Source organism: Mytilus trossulus, chromosome 8 (assembly GCF_036588685.1).
Source record: "Mytilus trossulus isolate FHL-02 chromosome 8, PNRI_Mtr1.1.1.hap1, whole genome shotgun sequence".
Lineage (NCBI taxonomy): Eukaryota > Metazoa > Mollusca > Bivalvia > Mytilida > Mytilidae > Mytilus > Mytilus trossulus.
The window spans coordinates 54,198,152-54,217,990 of record NC_086380.1 but is presented as its reverse complement, the minus strand read 5'-3'; the positions used below and the strand labels follow the sequence as shown (position 1 = coordinate 54,217,990).

Below are 19,839 nucleotides of genomic sequence, written 5' to 3'. Positions count from 1 at the left end.
ATCATATATTGCCTATATACGTTGTTCCAGGTGAATGCAATGTACTGCAGTTATCTGAATCAGACGATGATAAATTCAAAGACGTCATGGAAAAAGTTGGAATGGCAAAGAAATCGATACATGTGCGACAGTTCAAAAACTCGCTCCTTGAATGGGTTAGAGATCCAGGTAAGCCATGTCTGTAATACTATGAAATAGTATACAACAGTGTCTGTTTGTTTTAGAATTAAGTCCTGTGGATGTTAATTTACATTCAAAAATGTCATCAATGAGCTGAACGGGAATCAAAATTTGTTGTTGTTTTGCACATGTTTTTGTTCGTAACTTTTACTTGTGTTAAAGATTCATTTGGATAACTTACAACATAATGTTCTTGTATTTAACGCAGTCTTCAGCATCCGCAGCATCCATACTTTTGTTTGTTTAGAAGGTAGGAAGACAATCAATAGTTTGGAGAGTTATGAAAACACAAGGCCGTACTTTGACCTGTCATGGATTACTTTTGCTAATTGTGACTTTGATGGAGACACACAATATATATATAGTCTTATATTTGTTAAAATAATATCAAATTATTATACTGTAAACTCTAAATAAATAAAGAAAGAAAGTAAACTAACAAATGTAAGATGTTTTAGTTAACTAAAGACGGATCAGCACTATAATATTCAATTATGATGTTTCATCAAAACGTAAGTGATTTTGTATTATTTAATATCAATCATTTGTCAATATGACAGTGCGTTTAAAGTCATAGAAAACAAATACTGAACTCATACATCTTATAACATTTACGTGGTCTAGACTTTTTTCTTTCTGTGTGCCTAATCTTTATCAATGTTATTTGGAGATTTCGTTTTCATCCCCATATTAAGTGGAACTGAAGTTTTATAAACCAAAAATCAATTGCTGGTAATATCAAATAGAAAACGCAATACTAAGGACAAATGATACTTCTATTTCGATGGTGTTGATATAATCTTCTTTTAAAATTCATCGAATTTCATATTTAAAAAAAGAAGGAATAATTGGCTTTTTTTAACTATTCAGGATTCGAGCGTCACTGATGAGTCTTTTGTCTGGCATACTTACAAGATATAATCCTGGTTTCTATGATGCGTTTTTTCACAATGCAATAACAATTAAAATATGTTGCTCATTTTTTAACCTGACAGGGTCTTTTTGGTGGATACACTCATATATTTTTGTCAACTAGTGTCGTTTTCTCGCATTGTGTGTCCTCGACGTTGTTCAAATCGCAATTTAGTAAAAATTATATGTAAAAGCTATACATTATAATAACTCATTTCTAAGCATTTCGAAGGTAAAACCTCCTAATTCATAACACGCATCCTCTTCTCTCCTGAAAAAAATTGTCAAAGGAATGTATTATTGATAAATAATAAATCTACTTCGGGAGACTTCAAGATCACCCCAAGCTTTTGGTGGGGTTCATGTTGCTTTGTCTTTAGTTTTCTTTATTGTTGTGTACTATTGCGTATCTGTTTGTCTGGTTGTTTTATAGTCATGGAGTTTGTTTTCGGTTTAATTTCGACTTGTGAGTTTGAATGTTCCTATGGTATCTTTTACTCATTGTTTAAAAGAACATTAAAGTTGGATACATTGATTGTATTGATATCGATTGCATCAACAGTTTAATTATTCATAAAGCTTATGACGTAAAAGATCCCTTGGGTCACCGAACTTAGAGTTGTCAAACCTGACTTAATTCATATCTAAAACTTTAAAAGACAGGTTGGTTCGAAACAAAGAAGATGCGAAATTATTTGCGATTCAGTAGTGGCTTCTTGTAAAGTACATGTTCAAAGCTCCAAAGAAGACACTTGTCAAAATGTATTATTTTTCATCAACCGATGCTTTGGTTTTTTACTAACATGTGTATTTCATTTTTTAGGAAAGGACACGCAAGTACCTAGCTACATAACGAAAGCTCATATTTCAACAATGTCTCCAGGTCCACCCGGGTCGAAGCCTGATAAAGTGTCACTGTCACAGTCTGAGAAGTCTTCTGTGGAACACAATTTGCCTCTGACTCAAAGGAAGGATACACAAGAACAAGAAGGACTGACAAGGATGGTACGGCTTCTTTTTTAATCAATAGAATGTTAAAAAAAAGTCCTTTGCATCTGTAATATATAAATTAGATGCAATTTATTATCGTGATATATAGAATGCCCACAGGACAGAAGTATTGACTGCAACAGCGGTAATGACTGAGTTGTAGTTCTTCAATAATTAGTTTGTTTCATTGAGATATCATGAATTTATAAAAATCATCAATTGCATTGATCACAGAAAACTCGAGCTAATGTACGATTTCTAAAGATCAACAATAGATATAACTATATGTCATTGCCATTACGTGTTTACATTTTTTCCCCAATGGATGTCTGAATCACGATGCGTTTTATCACGGGACTTCACTCTAAACAGAGAAACCAAGCCCAAACGGCCATGAACATGACCGAGTCTGTTAATGACTGGTTTTCAGGTCCGATTCTATTTAAAACTAAAGAACAAAGAATGTCATGTGGCTCTTTGTTATTCATTTTTAACAGGACTGGGTTAATACCTCTGATGATATACACTTCGTGAATATAATGATAAAAACATACTTTTCTCAAATTGCAAGTTTATGAATTTTAAAAATAAAATATCAAGAAACCTCTATTAGGTGCTAAAGTTTGCATAGAAAGATTAAGCTATCATTGAAAGTCGTAGCTGTTCAACAGTTTTGGTTTTACGTTTACACACCATGCTGTTTTCAAGTTTACATTAATAGTTTGGTCATATATCTCTCAGTTTCGTGGTCCGCTTCATATAGTTGGATATATAAATCAAACAGCATCAAATCTCTTGCATGATTCCATAGAAAAAGTAAAGTCTTCCTAATATTATGCCAGACATCAACATGATCCATACATTGACATTAAAGGTTGAGAAAAAAACTTTCAACAAGAGGGATGATTACAACTGTTGATTGTAACTGTCAGTATGTCATTATGTCATTATGTAATTATTTACTTATACAAGTAGTGCCAGATCTCCCAGATGAAAATATATTCTAGAACTTGCGCTTCCTATGATGACTTTCGAGTTTTACCCAATATTGTACAGTTGACTTAACATGGAACTAATATAGTGGGTCTTGTATACACATATTTTTGAAATATTGTATTTGTTTATTTATCCGATGCATTAAAATTCAAATTAAACAGTAATAATTCAGCATGTTAAATAAGAATAAAAAATGCAACTACTTTGTTTTAGAAATCCGAGAAGATACAAGTCAATCTGAAAGAAGAAACCACGCAAAAACAAACACAAAGTAAAGACAAAGGTAAAATTATTTCAGATATATGTTCATGCATAAATTGACATTTGATTTGCCGTGCTTTGTACATAGAATTCATTATAACGGTAATGTGTTTCTCAGAAACTGGTGAACGAACACAAACACTCAAGCTCTTCAGGTGTTTTTTTTTATTAATTTCTGAGTTGGAAAATGTATATAAATATATATAATAGACGAAAAATATGGAACTATGAAGGGAACAAACAGTTATAATAAGAACTTGTGAATTAACAACCTTGGCAATTGTTTTTTCACTCTTCTGTAAGGTCGGGAAGGCAGTTAAAATTCATTCGATTATAGAAAAAGAGAACATATCATATTTGTACATGTCAACTGTTATTTTCATACCCCTTGATTTAGTTTTTCGGTTGTGAAATGGGGTATTGCAAATAAAAGACAGACACATCATTTCAACTTACTTGCAGGGTATTCCGTGAATATCTTTCTTTGATAATTTTAAAAACATCAGTTTGTATGTATTTTAGATCAGGAACACCGAGACCTTTCTGGTTACTATGATGCGTTATTAGATAACACAGTACTTGACAAGTTGGTTCTAGATAACCTCATTTCCAGATGTATTATAATGATAGAGGACAGAGAAGAAATTATCAAACCAACCACACAACGCGAACGTAACAAGGTTTTACTTGACATCTTAAATGACCGACCATATCCTACCTTTCATTTGTTTAAGGATGTCCTACAGGAATCTGATCCAAACAATAGTTGTATCCAAGAGCTTGTCAAGAAAATGATGAGTACTGAAAGTAGGGACGAACACATAAGTTTCCAAGGACATGATATTGGTAAGTAGTTCCAGCTAAAGATTTGTTAAAAGAGATGTAGAACGCCATCAACAATAGCTTGTACTATCTTATATATATTTGCGCAAGTTATGCAGAATAAACTCATCATAGATACCATTGAAATTTTGTATTTCAAAAGAGGAAATTACCATGTTTTTTTTTTTAATGAATTTGACATATTTGTAACTGACTGGATCAAAAGGTCATTTATTAAAAATCATCCAACTGCTATGTTAAATGTCCCATTCTAATAAATACAATTACTATGCCCAGCATAGGGTAACATTGTGCTTATGAATAATCATGTATCGACAAAAGTTGTAACACGCGATGTTATTCTATAACGCGATGTACATTCTTAATTAGTGGTATGAAATAAACTGTGAGGCATATTATGAAATTATTATTCCAAGCGAGTAATAACCCTTTCTGAACGTTTATCACAGTGATGAGGATTTTTTTTCCGATTTTAACACTTATCTAATATGTTTTTGGACAAGTGGCATCACCACATCACCACATCTAAATTATTTTTCTCTGGAAACTAAATGCAACCCTGTTGCAATAGTTTCATAAAGAATATAAGGAATCTGGTGTAGGAATTCATTACCAAAACCTAACATATTTTACAAAGAAAAAAATATATATTTTGGTTTAAAAAATCGTCAGTTGTCACAAAAAACCCTATAAGGATTCATTTAACAACTTTCAAATTGTGTGTGTCCTGCCAGTTTTTCTGTATCTTCTATGATTATCATAGGGATACTTAGGACTCAGTCAGTTTAATTGAAGTCTGGAGCTGGCATGTCAGTTAACTGCTAGTAGTCTGTTGTTATTTATGTATTATTGTCATTTTGTTTATTTTCTTTGGTTACATCTTCTGACATCAGACTCGGACTTCTCCTGAACTGAATTTTAATGTGCGTATTGTTATGCGTTTACTTTTCTACATTGGTTAGAGGTATAGGGGGAGGGTCGAGATCTCACAAACATGTTTAACCCCGCCGCATTTTTGCGCCTGTCCCAAGTCAGGATCCTCTGGCCTTTGTTAGTCTTGTATTACTTTAATTTTAGTTTCTTGTGTACGATTTGGAAATTAGTATGGCGTTCATAATCACTGAACTAGTATATATTTGTTTAGGGGCCAGATGAAGGACGCCTCCGGGTGGGGGAAATTCTCGCTACATTGAAGACCTGTTGGTGACCTTCTGCTGTTGTTTTTTTTTTTGGTCGGGTTGTTGTCTCTTTGACACATTCCCCATTTCCATTCTCAATTTTATAATCCTCCTCAAAAGTCGCTTAATGTATAGTTAAGTCCAGTTCAGTTTGAACATCGTTTTGTTAAATCATGTCAGTTCAGTTTGAAAATTGTTTTAGATTAAATAGATTCATTCATGTACAGTTTTATTCAGTTTGATATTAAGGCAGTTCGCTACTCTTGTTTTTGATATAGTGTCAGATACTCGGAGTCCTCTAGTTATATCCATATAGTGCTGATAAATATTTTTCTCGGTAACCCCTTCTTTTCTTTTCATAATTTTATAACATATAGTTTAAAAAAGCTATATGTGAAAATTCAAAGATTTTAAAAGAAAAAAGGTGCAAATGTTAATGGTATGAAAAATCAATAGAGAATCATTGTCTGCAAATTTTTAAAAGGTTTCTATCTTGAAAACAAGGTTACGAACCCTTCATATTTTTCTGCTTCTTTAGTTCCGTTATTTATATACTATTAATTTATATAAGTCTTTTAAAGAGATTGTTATTTTGAAACAAAGTAGCGAACATCCTTAAGGTAAATGTCGTGTTATGTACTATGTCTCTAGTGTGTTGACATGCCATGTTGGTTGTTTATTTTAGTTGACATAGTTGTTTGTTTTAATAGCGATTAAGAGAATAACACAATATTGACTGTTATACCCAATTTTGGACATTTTAACCTATTACTGTATGTTTGCTTTGGTCACATAGTATTGTCAATTTTACGCGACTGTCATACAAGTGAGAGGTTTAGTTAGCTGTAAAACCAGGTTCAATCCACCATTTTCTACCTAGGAAAATGTCTGTAGCATGTCAGGAATATGACAGTTGTTTTCCATTCGTTGGATTTTGATTTTGCCATTTGTTAAGGGACTTTCCGTTTTGAGTTTTCCTTGGAGTTCGGTATTTTGCTATTTTACTTTTGACATACCTGATATCTTTTCTTTTTCAAATATGCAAGTTTAAAATATGTCAAGATTTGCTTATGTATCATGAGAATACCACAGATTTAAACATAGTATATATTATGGTCTTGGTTACTTTCCACTCTCAAAGGATTAATATTTTGGTCAAATTCTGAATGTCGTCCACCGTAAAAAATAAATTGAGAAGAGTGCCTTCAATTTATAGTTTCTCTTTCATCCTATGGTAAAATTTGTGTAAACGGGAGAAATCTGACAAAAGTTACTTAATTCCTAGTTGAATAATATCTCAATATTGTTGTTATTTGCATATCACATTTCGAAAAATCATTGAGAAATACATAAAGGAATAAATAATACGCTCATCTATAGGATTGAACATATAATTCAAGTAATCAGGAGCGTTTTGTGTTCGTACCGGCAGATAAAGCAGCCAATAATGTGGTGATACCATGCATGACGAAAATCCGACACGGAAATTGAGAATTAAATGATTAAATTATACATTCAACGACATTCTAGGCCGTACGCTCCACAAAGAGTCATATAGAACATATTCATGTCACAACCACACATCAGCTTAGGCCTCTTCTGATCATTTGAAGGTTCCCACTATATATTGGCTACCTAAACTACACAACAACAAAAAGCTCGTATAATATCGTTTCATCGTGGCCTCTAGTTAGTGTTCTACTACTAGAATTTTAGTGCCGTTAGCATTTAACAGTTCTTCAAAAACTACTATCAAAGAACTGATAATTATTTTTGTAATAAATCATATGAAAATAGTGAAATTAACCATTTTGGAGTGTAAACAAATATTTAGATGGTTTAGATAAATTGTGTGCTTTTGATCATGTTTGATAGTCCTTTTGATTCGGTTGACAGTTTTGACTTTTCCACTCTTTACATTTCACTTCGACATTTTTGGTCTGGTAATCAAATAATCATTATTAAAACGGTCAAGTAATCAAAAAATAAAAAAAACAACATGAGAAGGCTCGAGCTCGGCTTTCTGAAGGCTCTTGCCAGCTTACCATAGTTGACCACAGTTGCCTTATGAATTTTCACGTTTCAAATTCTGCCCAACGTATCGATCATGCAAAATCAATATTCATATTGATATCAAATTAACTCACCTTCTCGTCCTAATTTACATGAAATATTTGCCACTTGACATAAAAAAAAACTTATACACCCATCCATGTTATTTTCACGTTTAAATACTGATATTCTTATATTAACTGTTATTCGTTTTCAAATTGATAATTGCCATATAATTCAACTGAATAATTTTGGCACTCTGGTACTTTAAATCGAGTTACAAAAGAATATGAAATCAAAAATGCGGGTCACCATTTTTGTTTTTTTGTAATTTTTATAAGAAAATGTCAATTTTGGCGACAAGTTTATATAGATATATAGGGAAAATGCATTTTTTTTTTAACTTAGTTGTTTTCAGATTTTCCAATGGATCGCTTTGTGCTTATATACGAAGAGAGACTAAAAACTAACATGATATCCAGGATTGTATACTGAATCCATGAATGTGTAGAAACACATCAGATTGTCACCATCATTGTGTTTAGATACATTGCTTCAAAGTTGACCGATACGCTTAGAATTTGACAAAACACGTGTGGCGTTACTGAATACAGAATAACGTTATTTGTATTCAGAGGTATTGAACAAAAAAATGTAACGGGATCTGAACGGTGTTTGGTATTTTATTTTCATTCTCCCTGTCGTAAATTTCCTAATAATTCAATATAACATTCGACCGAGTTAACTTTATTTCGTCCTAACTAGGTGCACTTTCAGCTTTTCAAAATTGAATCTTCAACTTTTCCCTACTAAACTACACAATGGTGATGTCACTGATGTATCCATGCATGAATAAAAAAGGTGCTTCACAAATTATATTTTGAAAAGAGTGATGTTGAAGTAAAATTTGAATTGATTGATTGACGGTTGCTTAACGTCCAGTGGCAAATATTTCAGGACGATGCAATACAATTTGAAATAGTTGTGTCTACATTGTAAAAGACACATTTGATGCAGATATCATCTGAAGAGATGCTCATCTTTAATATTATTAGTTACAAAGTGTGCTAAAGACCAAATACGGTATATATAGGGTCAGTAAATTCCATATGGGATGAGAGCGAAGCTCGAATCCCCATATGGAATTTACTGACCCCGTTTATACCGTATTACGTCACAAACACACTATGTAACGAATTTATATTACCGACTATCGTAAATAACATGTTAAATTGAGACTAGTGACCTATCAAAATGAGCAAATCTTTAATACTGTTTGAATTATTAAGAAATTACTTCCATTGATCCTACTAAAACAGATACCAACATTAACCACTTGTTAGGTTGAAATGTGTTTTATTAATTTATTTCAATTTTAATCATAAATATCTTCATCTATTGAAACCTTTACGATATTTTCTCAGTGCCGTTTTGTTTCTATAAAATGGCGTAACACAATTACTAACCGAGTATGAAATAAGCACCGCCTCTCTACTACCTAATAAGGAATATAATGGGACGTCACTCCACTACTAACCGTGTATGAATTAAGCCACGCCTCCCTACTTACCGAATATGAATTATACACGGTCTCCACAAGGACGCCTTTAGCCAATCATATTCCTAGAAATGTAGAGGAGGTAAGATAAATGTATATACTTACTTACTTATTTCCCACCAAATTTTCAATGGCTTAAACAATTTAAATATGTCGAGAACAAGCATACCCAACTATACCAGTCCTATTCAGGACCTATAACTCTGTCGATAGATATTATCGGGTATACAATATTGTTTAAAAAAAACAGATCAATCGTATTATACGTCTCTGTTGGAATGTATACAATAACTCTATTTTTACACAAGTTAAACTTTATATCGATTTATTGCCTGGATTTAGCTTTAAATATTGAATTAAAAAATAAACAACAATAAAATCATATGCAATGAAATTCATTTAAATTAAAATTTGAATCAGAATAAGATAAGATAATTTTTATTAACCAATCATGGTGCCCAAAATTTGAGCTATACAATCAAATGAATGAATTACAAAATAAAGCACAGAAAATGATTAGAATGATTAAAGTACATTAAGACAACAAAAAATAAAAACAACACATGAATACACATTTACACTAATTAACCTGATATAAACCAAGTTATTATATATTTCTTTGAAATAATTATAGAAACATATAAGATTTGAATGTCTTTTAAGCAAAAAATAATTTTTTTAAAGAAATTTTCATAATATTCATATTTTCCTAAAGTTTATTTTGAAACATACTTCTTCTGATTTGACACGGGAAAGAGAAGATATTTATTTGTACATTTATGAATACATTTCACAAAATTTAAACTCTGGTAATACATGTATACACAGGATGTTTAATGTCATCTGGTTGCTTTTGGTTTGCACGTCTACCTGACATTATATTATGATGTAAAATTATGACCCAAGTTAGATTTCACCTGTTTGGTCAAGGAATGAATTTTTAAAGGTATAGAATATTTATCTATTATAATTGGGCATTGTTTTTTTTTCCCCTTAGGATGAAAACATTTTTTTGTTCGGCTCTAAAAGGAATCTATAAATATATTTCTGAAGATAAATAAAATATACAGAAAACAGGAACAATACCTTTAAAGAAGAAGATAAAAATTTGTATTACTATTTTCTGGTAAGAGTATCTCCTGGATGAATATCTGTCAAAATAAATGTTCCCGTGTCACACTTAAAATATTTTTTTTTATTAAGAAATTTTGAAATCAATGATATCGAGATAGCCTTAAAGGAAAATAACAGAGACATCAGAGATTCTTTACGAAAAATTAAATATAATCTAGAAAAGTCTTACTTGATTTGATGCATATTTCCATATCATACATCAGCCGCCATTTTGAAAAATACCGGTAAATTCCCTTTTTTAAATCGATGTTTGACCAAATTTGCCATGAAATTAAACTGTTTGAAGTGGTATTATTCGCCAGCTATATGTATGAATACACTTAATGAATTTGCAAAGTTTGTTTTTTATTTACAGAATTTCTTCATTTGTTGTACAAATAGACATGGGTATCGGTAATTTAGCATTGAGTCAAAGGAGAAATTACGAGAAAAAGTGAATGTTTTACGATTCAGATTTGATCGAATTTAATCAAAAATTAAACTGTTAGGACCAACATTGTTTGATAGGAATATGTTTGAATATCAAGGAATAATTTGCAAAAGTAAGATAACGGATCAGGTTTATGAGAAAATTAAACTTTATTGAAGCATATATAAGATAAAGATAAAGATAAAGATATTTTATTTCCTAATCATAGGGCTCATAACAAGCATTTAATTACACAAAGTAAAAATAAAAAGCCTTTCTCTCCAACTTGCATACACTTACACATACAACTATCGTTCTGATTAAGGATGATTGATTTAACAGTACAAGCAATTCACATAATTTAGAGTTAAAATGAAGGCTATCGTTTGACATAAACCAAATAAGCAGATTACTATCAGATAACTGGGATAGATATGGGTATTTTGCAAAGAGTTCATCCAGAAAGGTTTTTCTTTCCTTATTATAAAGGGTACATTTAAATAAAAAAATGTTCTTCATCTTCAACCGAGTTCATTGAACAAAACTGGCATGTTCTCTCTGATCTTGGCAGTGTAATATTTTTTCCATGGTCATCAATTTTTCGTTCGTTACGGCCTCTCTCTATGCGGAGACAATGATTACTTATTCTAAATCTAGTTAGTATGACTCTATTGTCTCTGTTTTTAATATTGAAGTTTTCTTCAAAAGTGAAATTATGTTTAAATTTTAAGTAGGTGCTCAATTTACTGTGATCATCTTTTTTAATAAAGTCTTTTTGATGGCTCCAATATGTTAAAAAATCAGTTTTGATACATTTTCTAAGTAAAATTTTGAATTTATTTTTACTGAGTTTTTTACGAAGTGCTAAATTTAAACCAAGTTTTTCACTAAAAAACTTTATGTTTGCATACCATGATTGATTAGCCACAGCTTTATCAGAGGAGCTTTCAATATAAGCATCACTTAAGAGATCAGTGGGCGAGTTTTCAAGGCGGTGCCAATACATAAACATTTGAATTACTATGTTAATATATAAAGGAAATCTTCCTAGCTCTGAAATAACTTCAATATTTGTGCAATTTTTGGAGACACCAAGTACATATTTGCAAAATTTAAGATTTAATTTATCAGGTTCCCAATCTTTGAAGATTTCAAAAAGATGCATGGCTCTTCTTTTTGGAGGTGTGTTCAAATATATGAAGTAAAGTCTTAATAGATGGAGAACATGACTTAATGTTTTTGTAAAATTTAAAAGAAGCCGTATAGGTTTTTTCTAGCTGCATTAAATTTTCCAGTATTAGTAAGAACTAATCCTAAGTATTTATAGAATTTCACACACTCTATTCTGTTTGCACCTATATTAAATTCATCTGACAGTAGTCTCCCATTTTTATTGAAGATTATAATTTGTGTTTTCTTTGTGTTTATTTCAAGACACCAGTCATTACAATATTGGTATAAAATATTAAGTTGGGTTTGTAACCCCTTTTTATTATCTGAAAATAGCACCAGGTCATCCGCATAGAGAAGGCAAGGTAGATGCATTTAATATGGGGAAATATAATACAAAAGGGCGGCTATTATACGTCAAAAAAGTCACGTGATGTCTAACTTAGTTGGATATATATTATATGCACACGGGGCCTTCATTGTTTTCTGCGTTTTTAGTTCCTTTATCAATGTTTATTTATATACTATCAATTTATAACAGTCTTTAAAAAAATTGTATTCTGAAATAGAGTAGCGAACATCCTTATAAATTAAATGCTTTCTGCAAAATATTTTTACGGTTTTTACCTGCAGAAAATTGTTAAGCATAGGCTACGTTTCACTCCCCTGCGTCTATTGATCCCTTGGTAGAAAAGGCGGGATACATCACACATGGAGTGGAACTTCCTTTCTTCTACTTCTACTATGTAATGACCGCCTTCAACACGTTGAAGTTTACGTCACTTGTACTGCGCATTGCTTTGTGAAGACATATATACAGTGAAATATACAAATTTGTGATAATAAACAAAACAAAAAATTTTTTACATAGTGGTAGTGCATATTTTTAATTTATTATTTTTAAAATATTAAGATAAAACTATTTACACATGATGAATTTATGGGCTGTAGGTGTAGTTTGAGACGGCTACTTTGAACGACTCTATAGAGTCACTCATAACAATACTCAGGGGAAGGCTGTTCCAGATTTTAATTGTGCGTGGAAAAAATGATTGTTGTCTTATTTGTGTTCTGCAGGATGGAATTTGGTATGAGAGTGTGTGCATGTTCCTGGACTGTCTGAGCGGTTGAATTAATCTGTCTGTTTTTGTGATTGCAATGAGATGATATGTGATTTTATAGAACATGACCAGTCGTGCATCTGTTCTCCTGTTAGCAAGGTCTCTCCATTTCAAATGATCTAGCATGTCACTAACGCTTGAGGTGTTTCTGTGTCGGTTAGTGACATATCTAGCAGCCCTTCTTTGTACCTTTTCTATTTTGTTAATATCCTCAGTAAAATAAGGGTCCCAAACTGAACAGGCATATTCTAGTGATGGTCTGACTAAGGATTTATATGCCTGTTCCTTTACTGAGGTGGAACTGATGTTAAGATTCCTTCGAAGAAAACCTAGTGTGCTGTTGGCTTTATTGCAGATGTTGTTTATGTGACTGTGCCATTTGAGGTCTGATTGAATTGTCACACCTAGGTATTTCGCCTTATCGACATGTTCTAGAATGTGGCCATGTAACGTGTAATTATAAATGAATGGATTTTTATTTCGGCTGATGGACATGACATTACACTTGTCAGGATGAAAAGCCATTTTCCATGTATTTTCCCAAATGCCTAGTGTGTTGAGGTCTTTTTGAAGGGTTTCGCAATCACTGTTTGATTTTATTACCAGATATGCAATGGTGTCATCTGCAAATAGGCGTATGGTGGAATTTAGCCCAACTGGTATGTCGTTAATATAAAATAAAAACAGACTTGGGCCCAGAACAGATCCTTGAGGCACTCCGGACTTTACAGGGACATAGCCTGAAGTCTCACCCTCTAGAATGACTGCTTGGGTACGACATGATAAGAAGCCCTGTATCCATGCATTTGTTTTCCCCTGTATCCCATAATAATTTAATTTGTGTGTTAACAAGTTATGACTGACTTTATCAAAAGCTTTGGAGAAATCCATTATAAGTACATCTGTTTGTTTTGAGTTTTCCATATTTTTAGTGACATCATCTACAAATTCCAAAAGTTGAGTTTCACAAGATCTGTTTTTTCGAAAGCCGTGTTGTAGGGGATACAGGATGTTATGTTTGTCTGCGTGTGTCATGATTGCGCTAACTACAACATGTTCCATAAGTTTACAACATATACATGTCAAAGAAATAGGTCTATAATTCTCTGGATTATATTTGGAACCTTTCTTATAGATGGGTGAAACATGTGCAGTACGCCAGTCAGTAGGGACTTCGCCAGTGTCTAATGATTTTTGGTATATAAGGCATAGTATTGGTGAAATTTCATGTGCTAACTCCCTAAGGAGACGTGGCTTAAGTTCGTCTGGTCCACTTGCCTTGGATGGATTTAAATTTAGAAGTAATTTTGAGATGCCTTGGATGGTGATATTTATGTCAGGCATGGTAGGGTACGCTGTTTTCTGTTGCATGTATTGATTGTTTTCAAATTCAGTAGCAGTGATTTTGTTTGGTTCTGAGAAAACTGATTGAAACTGCCTGTTGAGTGCATCAGATTTTTGTTTGGTGTCAGTAATAAGTTTCCCATTCTGCTTAAGTGATGTTATGCCAGTGTAGTCAGTTTTTTTGCTTTTAATATATGACCAAAATTTTTTCATGTTGGAAAATTTGTTTTCATCTGGTTTTGGTGTTACAATATTTTCAATGTATTGCCAGTATGATTGTCTGAGTTGTTTTTGTACCTGATGTTTAATTTGCTTATACTTATTTCTCATGTTGTCATTTCCAGACTTTTTCATCTTTTTATAGAGTCTGTCTCTCTTTTTCATTAATTTTCTTGTTTCAAACGTTACCCATGGGGTTTTATTTTTTGTAGTTAGCTTTTTGTGTGGAATATGCTCACTGACTAGTTCATTGAGTTTTGTTTTGAATTCTAGCCACAGTTCATCAACAGTGTGTGTATTAACCCTTTCCTGTATAGTATGTTGTAAGTTAATTACTTCTTTTTTCATTGTTTCCCAATTTGCCTTGTTGTAAATCGGCACATTTCTTGGTGTTTGTTTTAGTTTAGATGGTGTTAGTTTGAATTCTAAAAAGACAATGTCATGGTCTGAGATTCCCGGCATGATTTCAATTCGTGGGACCTGGTTTGGTAAGTTTGTTATCATGAGATCTAATATATTGTCCTTTCTTGTTGGATTTTCAATTAATTGTACCAAGCCTGTGTCATCCAAAGTATTTCCAAAATCATAATGTATATTTTGGTGGGTTGATTTTGGTTTAAGTATTTTGTTTTTCCAATCCCACCCTGGAAGATTAAAATCTCCTCCAATTAATATAGCTGCATTTTTTATTTGAGTAGCTCTCCTAACTGATGTGTCAAACCACTTCATGCTTTGGTCATCAGATGTTTTGGGGTTGTAAAAGGATGATATATAAAGTGATCTGCTACCCTTAATTTCAATTTTGGCCCATACCATTTCACATGTATCATCAGGTGTAAGGTTTTCAACTTCATCACTTATAAATTCTGATTTTATTGCAATGAGTACACCGCCACCCTGCTTGTTTTTTCTGTCTTTTCTGTATAGTGTGTACTCTTCAGGAAAGATTTCAATGTCTTTTATTGTAGAGTCGAGCCAAGTTTCTGTTCCGATTACAATATCCGGTTTAGTGCTATCAATTATATTTTCGATAAGGTGTTGTTTACGTTTGATAGACTGAAAATTGATGTTAAGTATTCGCAAAGGTTTTTTACAATTTGTTTTTGTTTTATTTGTACGTATTGGTGTAGACTGGTGAGATGGTTTAAATGAGTTTGTTGGAGTTTTCATACCACAGTCGTCATTTGAATAATGATATAGACTTTCAAATGGATTAGATGAACTTGCACCATGTAAGTCAAAAGGACATGTGCTATAGTTGGGATTTTCGCAAATTAAACAATTCCAACTTATCATGCTATCATTTAGTAGATCATATGTATTACTGTGTATGTTCTGACAATCAATATGATACCATTGATCGCAAGTTTCACAAACGATACCTCTGTGTTCCCAAGTCACAACATCATCACATGTGCCACACATGTATCTTGTGCTGTCATTGCTTGGGCCAGGGTTGCTTTCAATGTCATTTGATTGTGTTATAATGAGTAGTATAAAAAACAACAGTAATTTGCTTGGTTTTAATTGGTCACTGGGGTGTTTCTTTGACAATAATTTTTGTATGACATATAGGGGTATACATTTGGTCGTATAGTACTCATGGTATTGCCATGTTACCCTTTCATTATATTCTGATGAAAAAAGGTATGATTTAAGGCTAACCTTTGTTCCAAACCCTGATTCATGACTTAAGAATTCACTTCTATCTACATGTAAGATGAATGATGACAATGCGAATGGTTGACATGTACTAAGAGTGATATCTGAGCTAGTCACATGTTCATAATACTCAGTTTTAGAATAAATTTCGTGATATGTGATCTGAAACAGTAAGACAAATATGAACAGAGAGAGCGAGTGAGCCTGAATACTACACTGCTGATGAGACATGTTGAAAAGTGACTTACTGGCGTAGTGGTTGGACAGGACCTGTGAGGACACACAATATGATACAAGTATTAGCTATAGATGAGGTTATCTTCGTACCCAGTTGCTTCCCTGGGTCACAATATGTACACAAATGAGCAATGTTAGTAATGATGAAACATATATGGCCTTTTACTGAGAGTGCTTTGTTTACACCGGAAGTCACCTTTCAGCTGATTGAATCATGTGATCTAACTGGCGGGATATTTGTTTATCAGATTGCCTGATTTCAAAAATCTATTCTGTAAGTATTTTGGTCTACTTATGAGTTGCAATGTGTAGCGTAACTCTGAAAAATATGTTGTGTGCAAAAAATACACGAATTTGGTCTGTTTTAAACTTGTTTCCAGAAAAAATTTGGAGAGCCAAAGTCAACAACGTCTTCCTTCACGCACATGCGCAGACCCTTTCCTTTGTACTGGGTTTATACATATAAAACATATTGCTAAAATGGTAAAATTTTAATTTCACAGTATGGGATGTATATTAGGTATGAATTATTTGATTACCAAGCTGAATCACAACATGCTCTGATGAGTTTATATTGGAACCTTGTACACCATGTACACAGGAAGTTGAATGGTTACTTAACACTATGAGTTTATATGTTTTGAAAAAGATTAAATTCACAATGTGCAATAAAATATAAATAACTTTAAATTTGTATCTTATAAATGATAAGGGTTTATTAAAAGGGGGTGCTGTTTCAGAATGGTGTGAGGCGATGAACACAAAAGCAGTTCCATTCTACATATTTAATAATGGCCCCATCATAACAAGAGAATGCTCATTCTACATCAGCAATATATTCATTAGTACATGTTGGTTGTGCAGGTATATCTGAATTCTGATATGGAACTATTAATAGAATTGTTACAGATGCTAGCTTATATTTGTCATAGCTTGTTTCCCCAATGAACACAATTTTTACCGAAGAAAGTAAATTCTTGCAACTGCCAAAAACACAAACCCTGCCAAGATTTCAAAATGGCCATGGGGTTTTTATGTGCAAGATGGCTCTCATAGTTCTACAAAACCTTTCAAGGGGCTTTCAAATACATTTAAGGTGGTATGGGAGTCTAAAATAAAAATGATAGAATTTGTTCATACTTTGCCAAAATGTAGTATCTATTGATATATGTTGAAAAATATAATAAAAATGATAGGTCACCGTGCATTTTTTCAAGCTACAGGACGTGACAAAATGGCAAATTTTGTATGGATTACACAAGAAAAAACACCATTTTGTGATTAGAAACTAAACAAAATGATAGAATTGTTAAAAACTTATGGAAAAGATAGGTTTCAGACAATGCTTTGAGAATATCAAAAGAAAAGATAGGGTCACCGTAAGTTTTTTCCGGCTAAAATACTAAATAGGAAAATTCCATGAAGAATCCTTTAGAAAATGCACTGTTTTAGAGTTACCCCCCTTTGAATGCCAATTTTTTTTTTAAAAACAACCAAAAATAATCAACATTTGTAAAAATATTAATATTTATAAGTTATCTTCTTATAAATAAGTTCTTTTAAATGAAAATTCACATTAAAATATCTGCATCCCTGCATCAAATTTTGCTACCTTGATAGAAAATCTGGACCTTTGGTTCTCTGTTTTTTACAATCCAAGATGGAGGAAGACACCCATACCACCTTAATGTTGTTAATTTGCTTATTCATACTTTTATAAACATATAGCCATTGTTAACTGATGGTTTTGTTTAAAATTGTGAACAAAATCATTTAGAAAATAGCTCTTTCAAAATTTCCGTTTAGGAACTTTCATTTGGGGAATGCCCTGCAAATAGTGACAGTTGGCAGGTATACAAACTGAAGGACAGAAATTGGCAGGATATAAATCATGTAAATACCTGTCATTGTATATTTTTTAATTAGATTTTTTTTTAAATAAGGAGATGTGGTATGTCTCAGTTGATAACTTGATAATATCCGACATGCATATGAAAATATTATATAGATACAAACAAAAAAGGAAAAAATATAATCACAATTATCGTGTTCTTTTATAAAAACAGTTTAGTGTCTAGCTTATTTTGGAATCGATATGATGTTTTTTTACAAACTTCATTTTAACAGTTATGGGCATATGTACTTTTAGTTGAGAAACTTAATGAAACATGGAACAAAGCCTTTTTTATCATGTTAATATAGTTGGTATGGAATACTTCAACATGTTCTAGTTGGTATGGACAATTGAAAATTGGATAATTTTTCTTTGATTATGTTTATTAAGAGCCTTTAATTGGTAAACAAAAGCATATACCTGTAATAATAAATATCTACTAAGAAAATAATTTGTGATCAAAACTGTTTATAATAATAATTTGCTACTAAGAAGTTTCTATACTATCAGATCAATATCATTGATATTTAATATGAAATTTAATTACTACATGTATTACATTTTGTAGTTAATCATCATTTGGGTATCTAGTTTAACAAAATGTGTCTGGTGACCCTGCCAACCAACTAAGATGGCCGCCATAGCTAAAAATATACCATAGGGGTAAAATGTAGATTTTGGCTTATATCTGGGCAGGAATTCGCTAGTGAAATTTTAGGGTCAATAGTGTTTATCCAATTAAAAAATAAAGAAATCATGCAAATATGGAGAATAAACATTGTTTAAATATCAAAGTGGGTTAGTCTTTATTGCCACATGCAAAAAAAATGGATCCAATTAAAAAAATCAACAAAAAATCAGCACTTGTTATGTGCTGGCAGTTGAAAACTATAGACAAAAAGTGTGACATTTCTGCAGTGGCAAAACCCCTACTCATATTTAGAATATGCCTGAAGAATTGTTCTACTATAATAGTTGAAAATCAACTGCAAAATGATCGGTCTATCATTTAGAAACCCCATTTTGTACAGAATCCGATTATTGCTGCAAATAACTTTTCGAGTCAACAAATGTTACATGCACCTTTTCATTAGCTGATTAGCTTTGGAAACAAGTTATTGGTCCAGCATGGCAAATTTTGAAAGGTGTCAACAATGGTTACAATTTGGATTTCATGATTTTTATCAATCAACTGAAGTTTGAAAAATATAGAAGGTAAGAAAATTTATTTCATTTTCGTGTCAATACTGCCCAATAATACTCATCTTTTTATAACAGTTGTATACTTTTTATAGTAAGCATTAACACAATTATTTTTTTCACATTTCAACCCACTGACAATTACATTAAAATGTGGCTTTGTCATCTTTCACACTTGGCATCTACCAGTGATCAAGCAGATGATAAGAGAGTGGGACCAGGTTAATTTGAACTCAGAATGTCGTGTTACATGCACTTTTTGTGTAAATTAGGTTCTTTGATAATGATGTGCGACTTGCTTTGCAATTTTGGCAAAAAATATAAGTTTATCTTGTATTTAAACAGGTTTGACCCTTACGATATTCATTTTATTGCTGGAGAGATTTCTGTACATAACATTGACACGAAAATCTTTACCAAGGAAAGGTGTCTATGATACATGCAAAAGCTTTTTTTTGTACGGTTTGCCTTATCAATCT

General features: G+C 32.2%; 1 protein-coding gene across 1 annotated transcript in view; it reads left to right on the top strand.

Moving 5' to 3' along the window:
• Positions 1-1,928: 1,928 nt before the first annotated feature.
• LOC134727766 (uncharacterized) overlaps positions 1,929-19,839 on the top strand; it is a 32,311-nt gene continuing 14,400 nt past the window's right edge. The window contains exons 1-3 of the mRNA XM_063592152.1: positions 1,929-2,097; positions 3,292-3,361; positions 3,862-4,185. Coding sequence (XP_063448222.1) covers positions 1,966-2,097; positions 3,292-3,361; positions 3,862-4,185 — 526 coding nt within the window. The 5' untranslated portion in view covers positions 1,929-1,965. The remainder of the gene's footprint in view (positions 2,098-3,291; positions 3,362-3,861; positions 4,186-19,839) is intronic.